This window comes from Panthera onca, chromosome B3 (genome assembly GCF_046562875.1).
Source record: "Panthera onca isolate mPanOnc1 chromosome B3, mPanOnc1 haplotype 2, whole genome shotgun sequence".
Classification (NCBI taxonomy): domain Eukaryota; kingdom Metazoa; phylum Chordata; class Mammalia; order Carnivora; family Felidae; genus Panthera; species Panthera onca.
Genome location: NC_138344.1, coordinates 7082463 through 7092797, shown reverse-complemented (window position 1 = coordinate 7092797; position 10335 = coordinate 7082463). Strand labels below are relative to the sequence as shown.

General features: G+C 45.1%; 1 protein-coding gene and 1 pseudogene across 1 annotated transcript; one reads left to right on the top strand and one right to left on the bottom strand.

Moving 5' to 3' along the window:
- Positions 1 to 390: 390 nt before the first annotated feature.
- On the bottom strand, positions 391 to 10215 carry MRPL46 (mitochondrial ribosomal protein L46). Its single transcript, XM_060617704.2, has 4 exons — positions 9933 to 10215; positions 8444 to 8633; positions 7499 to 7672; positions 391 to 771 (listed from the first exon to the last, which is right to left on the bottom strand). The coding sequence occupies exons 1-4, from the start codon at positions 10158 to 10160 to the stop codon at positions 518 to 520; spliced, it is 846 nt and encodes a 281-aa protein (XP_060473687.2). The 5' UTR covers positions 10161 to 10215; the 3' UTR covers positions 391 to 517.
- Positions 2309 to 6868, top strand: LOC144616496 (tudor domain-containing protein 3-like; annotated as a pseudogene).
- Positions 10216 to 10335: the final 120 nt, after the last annotated feature.

The window sequence follows — 10335 nt, the reverse complement described above, 5'->3', positions numbered from 1 at the left end:
CTGCTTAAATATAAAATGTTTAAAAAAAATGAAAAAAGAAAATAAAAACCAAAAGAAAAAAACAAAGGAAGAAATTATTTCCTAGGCTAGACTTTCATATCAAGTACAAAGGGAGAAAAACACAAAATGGATAGAGGCTAAGACACTGCACAGAACTCGTTTTTTCTTTTTTTGCCTGAGCCTAGAAGCTTTCACAGACCTCAGGGCTTTTAGAAGTTCAGTTTCCTTCCCTGGGTTCTTTCTGGGCCCAGGGAGCCAGCTGATTCACTATGAAGTAACGCAACACTCAATTATCAGCTTGGACACAAGCGAAAGGCGCCCTAAGAGACGGCCCTCTCTTCACAGGGAAAAGCCAGTCGTTCTCAAAGGAGAAATCAGCCAAGACCCACACAAGAATAAACTCGTTTATTTCTGAGTTGGTTGCACGATGTTCCCTGCAAAGACGGAGCCAGCACATAGTGTCCTTGAGGCCCCGGTCGCAGGCCTGTTCGAGCACTGTCCACAGCAGCACTGTTCGTCAGAGGTCCAAGAGAAATCTCCTAACCTGGGCCAGGTACTTCGGTTTCAAATAGTCGCCCAGCTCTTCCTTACAGACCCAGACATGCTGGCCCTTCTTCCAGGCCTGGGAGAAGTCTCCTCTGGTTAGGAGCAGCGCTTTGAAGAAGAATACTCTGGCCCCGAGGCTACTCTCGGTCCGCATTGCCTGAGGGAACTTGAACTTGTAGTGGCCACAGGGGGCGTTTCCCAGGAACTTGGCTTCCACTTTTTTTTCTGAAGGGGGGGATGGGGAAGAAACAGAATTGGAAGATAAGGACACACCCACCTGTTCACTCTGGCTCCCCAAGTCACAGGGGGTCTCTGTGAGAGCCATTTCCCATGAGAGGTAAAAGCAATCCCTGGGAGTGAGGAGTGAGGAGTAAGGATGAGGGTCATTCCTGAAGAGCCTCTTCCCGTCTCCATCCAAATGCTCCTGGCCCGTGGCCTCGGGCTCCGGCTCCAGATGCGCTGGGTCCATCACACTTGCCAGGATACTGCCTTCAAACTGAAGTCAGCAATGCAGTTCAAATGCCACTACCTGGAGTCACAGCACCAAGCTTCTAGACTCAGCCCGGCCACTGTCTGCTGATAAAGGACCGAGACACTTGGTATCTGTAAAGCAAAGCTCATTAGCCTCTTAAAGGGAGGGTTACTTGAAAAGCATGAAAAAGACCCAATTTGACTTCCGTAGGGTGAAAACATAACCAAAGTTAAAAGACAAAGACAGATGGATAGATATTATCTGCAATCTATAACGAAGGGTTAACCCCAACCAAGCATTAATTACTAAATGGCATCTGGAGAACTGGCTGAAGAGGAAAAATAAAGCTGGATTCCACCAATCTCAGTCCTCATATCAAAATTGACACCATACAGATCCAAGATTTAACAACAGACATTTAACTTTCATAAAAGCATTGTTCATTCTGGATCACGGATGTTTAATACTTCCTGAATTGTTCTGTCTCTTCAAATTTTTCATTAATGAAAAAAGAAGCCAAAAGAGTACTAGAAAAAACTGTGGGATACTTTCCGTATCATTTTCGAGAGGGAAAACCCTAACCAAGACACAAAATTCAAAAAATCCGTAGAACAGAAAACTATGTATTTACATAAAATTTCTACCAGGAAAAACAAAGCATAAAAGTGAAAGATAAAAATGACACACTGAGAAAAATATTTTTGACACGCTCCACAATAGAATATCTTCAGGTGTAAGAAGTACTTAGAGATCAATGAGGAAGAAGCCAACAAATCTAGAAGAAAAATGAACTAAGCATATAAACAGGACCTTCCACACAAAAATAAATATCACTGACCTATAAACTCTTTGAAAGATGCTCAGTCTTATTCAATTAAAGAAACGTAAATTCAAACAACAACGTGTCATTATTACCCAAGTCCCAAAACTTTGAGCTATAAGCTGCCTGTCAAGGATAAGAGAAAAACCAGCACTCTCGTGTATGTTGCCAGGGTAGAAATTAGTATTAACCGTCACCTTTGATGAGAGTTATCAATTTCAAGTAGGCGTACCCTTTCATCCAGAGACTCTGCTTCTAGAACTTGATCCCCCCAGATGGCTTCTCTGCGCACATGAGCAAAGGCGAGTATTAGTGGATGCTCACTCCAGCTTATTTGTAAAAAGCAACAGACTGGTAAGGAGAACTGCGGTACAAGCCTATTATGAAACCACTGGCTGGTGTCAGAAAGCGTAAGCTATGGCTTCCCGCGCTGATACAGAGAGATGCTTACGAGCTGAGAAAACGGAGGCATGGAACCGTGTTCCTACTACTTGGAGAACAAAAACCGGACAGGATATGTATGTGCTTGTGATTTCTTTTTTGTTTTCTCATTTTTTTTTTAATATTTATTTTTGAGAGAGAGACAGAGTGTGAGCAGGGGAGGGACAGAGAGAGAGAGAGGCACAGAATCTGAAGAGGGCTCCAGACTCCGAGCTTTCAGCACAGAGCCTGACGTGGGGCTCGAACCCACAAACTGAGAGATCATGACCGGAGCCAAAGTTGGACGCTCAACCGACTGAGCCACCCAGGCACCCCTGTGCTTGTGATTTCTAACAGGATACACCAAAAAGTGTTAATGGTGTAACTGCTCTGAGACAGAAAATTATTTCTTATCCTATATTACATTTACTAGGCACCAGATATAATGAATTGCTTCTCTCAATACTAAAACCAAAACAAACAAAAAACACTATTAGCATCACATGAGGAATTTATGTATGAGGTGAGCTCACCTGCAACACACACACACACACACACACACACACACACACACACAAATGTCAGCAATGGGTATCTACCAGTGATGGAGTTATTAGAAAGTTTCTTTATACTTTCCTGAATTTTTCACTTATTTCAATGAATATGTATTATTTCTCTATAATCTGGAAAAACAGATTAAAAATATAAGCCAAACAATATGAAAAAAGAAATGGTTCATTATAAAATGAGCAAAGAATCTAAATACGCACTCACAGTGGAGCCGTGGTGCTCAGTAGGTTAAGCATACGACTTCGGCTCAGGTCACAATCTTGCAGTTGGTTAGTGAGTTCAATCCCCACATCAGGCTCTGTGCTGACAGCTCAGAGCCTGGAGCCTGCTTTGGCTTTTGTGTCTCCCTCTCTCTCTGCCTCTCCCCAACTCAAGCTGTCTCGCTCCCTCTTCCAAAAATAAATAAACAGGGGCGCTTGGGTGGCTCAGTCGGTTGGACATCCAACTTCGGCTCAAGTCATGATTTAGTAGTTCATGACATCTGAGCCCTGCACTGGGCTCTGTGCTGACAGAGCCGAGCCTGGAGCCTGCTTCAGATTCTGTCTCCCTCTCTCTCTGCCATGCCCTGCTCGTGCTCTGTCTCTCTCTCACTCTCTCTCAAAAATAACAAATAAACATTTTAAAAATTAAAAAAAAAAAAAAAATTAAAAAATAAACATTAAAAAAGTTTAAATAGGCACTCACAAATAATAAACACTTGAAATGCCAATAAACACTTGAAAACATGGTCAATCTCACTAGCAATCAGGAAAACCCTAATCCAGAAGAGATGTTTTACAAAGATAGGCAAAAATTAAAAAGAGATGATTACATATGTTGGTGGGGTCTAGACAAACAGACGCTCCACTACACCACTCCTGAAAAGGTCAAATGTTACGGACACTCTGCAGGACAACTGGGTCGTACTTATCAAATCGTTAAGTGGCCATCCTTGAGCATTTAGCCCACCTCTAGGAATTCCATCTTGCAGAAGGACTTGGGAAGGGAGGTGCCAACAAGCAGGAAATAAATGGACTCCGACTTTTACACGTACATATACTTTTATATTTCGTGAGCTTTTCTTCGCCACTTTAATCATTTTGTATTATTTACCATTTTAATAACTTCGCAATCAACACATTTTGTTTGTTATGCACCCATTTAATGTCAGTACCTCTTTTATACATTTCCCCTCACATTTAATTATTGCAACAGGAATATTAAAAGGAGGAAAGTGGGTGCCGAGATGGAAGCCTGTCCACGTGGGTCACAGGAGGCAGAGCTGAGCCAGCATCAGTCATGACTGTGTGAGAGAAGCAGAGGATCTGAACACAGTGATCCTGGCGAGAAACCCAGATGCCACCTCCTAGGTGACAGCTGAGGACATGGGAGCACAGCTAAGGTCCCCACCCACTCCATTCTGTCTCACCCCCTCTCTTGCAGATTGGGGAAGGCCCGACGGGGCTGCTGCTTCGTTAGCACATGCTTGTGCCGGTGGCAGGGCAAGTAAGGTGACTGGGAACCGATCCTGCCAAATCTACATCCTCGGTAAACACGCGAGCAGTGAGCCAGGTACCTGATGGGAGCTGGGATGATGGGGAAGAACAGATACTGTCCGTCCCTCCAAGGGAGTCAGAATTCTAGCTGGGGAGAGAAATGTGTCGATAAACAATTGCCAAGCGATGGAGGAAGTGAAAGGGCGTATTCTCCACTAGAACACAAGCTCGCACAGAGCTGGGGTAGTGTCCTGTTCGTCGCTGTGACCCCACTGCCTGAAGAGCATCCGGCAAACGGCAGGCTCAGAGTAAATGTTTGTTGCATAAAATGAATAAAGGCACACACAAATTCTATGGAAGCCTAGAAGGAGGAGTAGCTCTGTCTACCAAGGGGCTTGGAGAAGGTTCTACCACGGAAGGTACAATGTACAAGCTGAGTCTTCAAAATTGAACAGTCAGACCAGGGAGGAGTAAGCCGCTCCGGTCAGAGACCAGCATGCCACAAAACAGAGACGCACACATGACCACGTTATTCGAGGAACGCAGAAGGTCTGCTGGGTTGGAATTCAGAATATACGGCGATATGCGGCCAGATGGAAGACCGGCAACCTCAGGACCAGAGCAAACGGATTTGTGGGCCATGCTCCAAAGTCTGAACCTTTATGGGAAACCCAGGCAGAGAAGGGACAAGGGACCTGTGTCTGAACGCTCATTCTGGCAACACTGAAGAGCATGACATGAAAACAAGGGGGAACTTTCTGGGCAACTATTTCAAAGGTCCAGTGCAGTGGTTCTCAACGACCGTGACTTGACTCCCCAGGTAATACGTGGCAACATCTAGGGACATTTTTGGTTGTCATGGCTGTCACACTACGGGGAGTGGAGGACAGGCGAGTGCTACTGGCATCTAGCAGGTAGAGGTCAGGGATGCTACCGAATTCTACAACGCTCAGAACAGCCCCCACAAAGAATTACCCAGCCCCAATGTCAACAGTGCCAAGGCTGAGAACCCCTGATCTGGTGAGAAGCAAAAGGGGTGACAGCTAAAGCTGTGAGAATAAAGAGAGGAATATTCAGACCAGATAGGACTCAAGAAGCTCTGGAGGTCAGACCGAAGCCAAAGAGAACTCTGAGGTTTCTAGCTGGGTAACTGAGTTAAGTGTTGGGCCAGTAAGCAAGGCTGCCAGGATAAGAAGAGGTGCAAGCTGAGCGTGGCAGGATTCTCACTTTTGAAAGTACACACTAAAATTTTAAAGGGGGGGGGGGGGGAGCAGAGAAGGAATAGGAATGGCGCCTGCCAGCGTCCCCAGGGGGTATTTGAGCAGTCCCCTAGATTTGTGTTGAATTGAATGCTTGCCCCTCAAGCCAACTATTTGAAGATAAGCAAATAAGCCTCTTTCATAGAAAGTCTGGGTACTTTTCAATTGGCTGCCTCTGTGCTGGGCCCTGAGGCAGAACCTAAATCTGAGGGGAAACAGCTTCATCAAGGATAATACAGTCTGTCAAATACTGAGCCACCAAAATATCTTCCTCAAAATGACAGCAGACAGCCAAGGAAATGAAAAATGTCCTCATTTTCAAAGAGACACTCAAACTTCAAAGCTAATTTTAGAACACAGTGACTTAGAAACAGAGGTTCTAGAAGGCTGAGTACTTCTTCAAGATCTGAAGTATGGGCTAAAGAGTGAATCTGTGACAGACCATATTCTAAATATGAAAGAGCTAAAGACACTTCATGTCATTTAGCCTCTCAGCACAATGCTGTAGCTTAAAAAAAAAAAAAAAAAAAAAAAGAGGAAAAGATAACTCTACACAAAGCAGATCAGGAAAACATCCATCCTATGCAGAGATTAAAGAAAATCCACTTCCTCAAGAAATCCAGATTAAAATAATCAAAAATGTGGGAAAAGAGAAAGCCAAACAGCAACTCCTGATCTGTTTTATGAACAATAAATAATGAAGCTTTCAGTGGTGTAAAAACTGAAAACCATTTTACTGTAGACATTGATCCTGCAAATACTGTCTGCACTGTTAGTTTCACTGGTGTTCCAAACGGAGACAGAAATCCCACAGAAGGCAACGAGTAGGACCCACCAAGACGGCAGGATCCATCGTAGCTACCCACTACGATAAAGTATTTCACAACAGTGGGCTCAAGAGAAGATCTGGGCCAACGAAACCAGGAAAAGTACTAGAACAATCCATCCCTGTGGAATACGTAAAAGCGTGGAAACCTGAAGATGAATGTTTTATACTCTGTTGGGAAGACAATGAGTCTTACTGAGAAGCTGAAGCTCTCCGCTCTTCAGCTATGAAAGCAGTTGTTAAATTTACTGATGAAGGGCAACCACGAAGAATCACCACTTTGCAACAACGGTCCGCGGAAACAGAGGCATGCGGGGAGGAAGGACATACAACCACACTCCTGAGTTCCGCAGACGAGGTGAAGGCCAAACAACAAGATCCACTCGGCCAAGCCAGCAGTTTCTCCAACCTTCCTGGTTTGGCACTAAGACCCTCAGAGTCTTTATAAAGAAAAGGGCCACTGACTGAAACTTCAAGATCCAAACCTGTAGATGGACCTCTTCCTTTCCCTTCAGAAGCAACTGCCGGGGCGCCTGGGTGGCGCAGTCGGTTAAGCGTCCGACTTCAGCCAGGTCACGATCTCGCGGTCCGTGAGTTCGAGCCCCGCGTCGGGCTCTGGGCTGATGGCTCAGAGCCTGGAGCCTGTTTCCAATTCTGTGTCTCCCTCTCTCTCTGCCCCTCCCCCGTTCATGCTCTGTCTCTCTCTGTCCCAAAAATAAATAAAAAACGATGAAAAAAAAAATTAAAAAAAAAAAAAAAAAAGAAGCAACTGCCATGTGGATGTTAGTAGTTAGAGAATGAAAATGTAGATTTTAGGGGGGAAAAAATTCAACCCACACAAAGCGTAGAAAAAAATATATAGAGTTCAATAAAGCGAATACATTTTACAAGTGAAAGAAAGAATTGTTTCTTCTGCCATCAATAAGACCGATGTGCTATAATATAAAGAAAGAAAAGAAGACATAAGAATTCTTTCTAGCTGAAATGTTTAGAGACATCAAAGTTTCCATCAATGACCCACCTCCAACCCTTAAAGCCATCCTCGTAAGTCAGCCTGGGACTGAGTCGGAAGGGAGTCTTGTGAGGTTCAGAGGAGGGCAGAGAACTCACCTGACAGTGTGGCCAGGGTTCGCTCAGCTGTTCCTCGGAGGGTCTCCCCAGGCTGCCACTCGGCCTGGGGAAGTAGCCACACATCCTTGTCTCCAAGCTTCTCTTTGACCAATAGAACAAGGTTCCTGTCTAGCTTCCGGTGCAGCGAGGTTCTGTCGTTCTTTTCATCAGCTTCTGTGAAGAAAAGGGGGTCAAAAAAGACAAGAAGTCTGTGATCTGCCAGAACCAAGGAGAACAGAATTTTACAATCTTCCTTTGAGGCAGACTGTACCTCGAAGCCACAACATCTGTCCTCTTACAATCAAATTACAACCCTGACACATCTAATTCGTACCTCTTTCAGGGCAGGGTCTCACAATCTTGAGAAAACTACAATGTAAGAAGAGAAGACCAAAAGCTGAACTTCTCCTTTGAGGAGCACAACACAAAGTTCTTTGAGCCTTTGGAAAAGAAGCTACACCCACACTACTTCAAACCACAACTTCGCTGGGTTTGACACTATTACTGACTTCAGTAGGCCCGACTTTCTCTGTTTTTCAGTCTTCACATATGAACTAAGATAAGAGAGCTCAATCCTCTGCTTTAGGAAGGATTTCAGATAAAACACAGGAAACTAATGGGAAAGGTTTAATCTCCCTCCCGTTCTCACTCCCAAACTGGAGTTAAACTCAGGTAACATTCATGAAGTTCAACTGAGACAGAAGAGGCTATCCCACCAGCACCCTTACCTCCCGCTCAAAAATAACAAAGGCCTTTAAAAATGATATTAGCATAGATGTGAGGAACAGGGAAAATAATTTATTCTTCGCCAACCTGAAAGAAGTTTTGCAATTACTTGTTACTTACAACACAAAGTAACGGCTAAGCAAATATTCTCTGTCTGGGAACCAAAATACCTAACCACCCCCTTCCCTTGTCTCTTGCTGGCCTGAAAAGACCACACACCTGTTATGCGAGCTCCAGGTTTGAACTGTAGGAATTTCTGCTCCCATACATCTTCCAAATCCTGCACCAACAGTACATTCTGTTCATCTGCTTCTTCATCATACAAGTCAGCTTTCCTCTTTGCCAGTCGCTGGGCTTCATCCAAAGCACGAAGCTCATGGTCTGAATACATACTTCTCTCTACCTCAATCTGGGAAAATTAAAAGGACAAAAAAAGAAAACCACAGGCAGAGTCGAAAACAGAGCTATAGCACGCTTGACAAAGAACTTTACCACTCATCATAACCAGACATACAATCAAAACACCATGGAAAAAGAACCAAAGAAGAAAGGTCACCTGCACTTTGGGCTTGGGCTACATTTGCTACAATGTTAGAAGGTGACTGAAGGTCAAGCTGCTTCAAAGAACAGAAAACTGGGACAGGCATTTCCTGCCCACTTACTATGCTCCCGTCCTGTCAGTCTTCTATCAAAATCTCATCATGGGTTTTCCTGCCTCACAGAATTTGTACAGGCACTGTCCCCTCTTCCTAGAATGTTGTCCCTCGTGTTTTTCTAAGAAATCCCTGCTTATCCTTCAGATTTCAATTTAAATATCACTTTCTTGGGGAGATATTCCTTGACACCACCCATAAAATCAAATTAGATACCCCTGTTAAACCTTTTACAGTATCCTGTATCTTCCTTTATGACACTTAACAAGATCTGCAGTTATACAGTCATGTGATTATTTGGTTACTGACTTGGTCCACCTCCGCTAGACTGAATAGTCTGAAAACCAAAGGCATGTCTGTCTTACTCACTACTGCGTGCCTACCACTTAGCACAGTGTCTGTACAAAGCAGGTGGTAATGGGTTATCTATAAAATGATTAATAAAGTGTTTGCAGAATAAACTAACAAACCAAGTAAAAAGCACAAACTGAAGTTTCGAACTCTCAGTAGCCAAGACGCAAAACATCTCAGACTCTGGGAAAACAACCACCTTCAGTCAGTATCTGAGGGGATTTAAGCCCCTCACAGCCACTACACTGAATACTTGCCCTTGTTTTCTCACTTGGCCCTCAGACAGCCTTGATCGCACCATTTTATCGATGTGCCCACTGCCTTCTCCTAAAACATCACATCAGACTCTCTCCTCTCTAAATTATTGACGACCTAGGAGAGAGACGTCCGTCTTTTTCACCACCGCATACCTAGCGTGTGCAATGAAAAGGGAAACCATTCTCCAAGAGCTGCCTAACGTGACAATAAAGAACAAGGAAAACAAACTATCTTTTAATGAACGCCTTCTATGCACCAAAACAACCAAGGAAGGTAGATAGATACCAGTGCGCAGGTAAATACCCTGAAGTTCTGAGAGGAGATAAGACTTGCCCACGGACACTCGGACTAACTGGTGCCGGAGTCGTGATGGAACCCAGGCCCACGTGTCTCTATTGGTTCCCCCAAGAACCTCCTAGAAGCCGTGAGCTGCGCCTCAATCCTACCTGCTGTAGCAGAGCCGCCATCTCTTCCTGCAATGGGGTCAGCGGCTTCGAGACCAACGGTGGCCGCTGCAGGCACAACGCGCCCACCAAGCGCCATGGAGACCCGCTGCTCAAGGGTGCGGCCGCAAGGGCCAGGCTGCGAGAGCCAAGGCTACCGGCCCAGTGCCCCTCGAACCGCCGCCAGCCCTTCGCCGCCTCTAACAGAGTCCGCCTTACGGGCGCCGCCATTCTTCTGCTCTCCCACAAGGTACCGCGGCTCCCCGCGGCATCCTAGGCCAATCCCATGCTCCCACAAGGCAGCGCGGCAGCGGCAAGACGGAAAGAGCTCCGTCCCGGGACCTACTAGAACGAACCATTCCAATATGGGGGGGAGGTGAGCGAAGATATCATGTTAGACGATTAG

Excerpts from the sequence above, each read along its gene's own strand:
- MRPL46 (XM_060617704.2), bottom strand. The coding sequence starts at position 10,160 with ATGGCGGCGCCCGTAAGGCGGACTCTGTTAGAGGCGGCGAAGGGCTGG. Across the intron at positions 8,634-9,932 it reads TGGCGGCTCTGCTACAGCAG|ATTGAGGTAGAGAGAAGTAT; the intron begins GTAGGATTGAGG and ends TAATTTTCCCAG. Across the intron at positions 7,673-8,443 it reads ACCTGGAGCTCGCATAACAG|AAGCTGATGAAAAGAACGAC; the intron begins GTGTGTGGTCTT and ends TTTTCTTCACAG.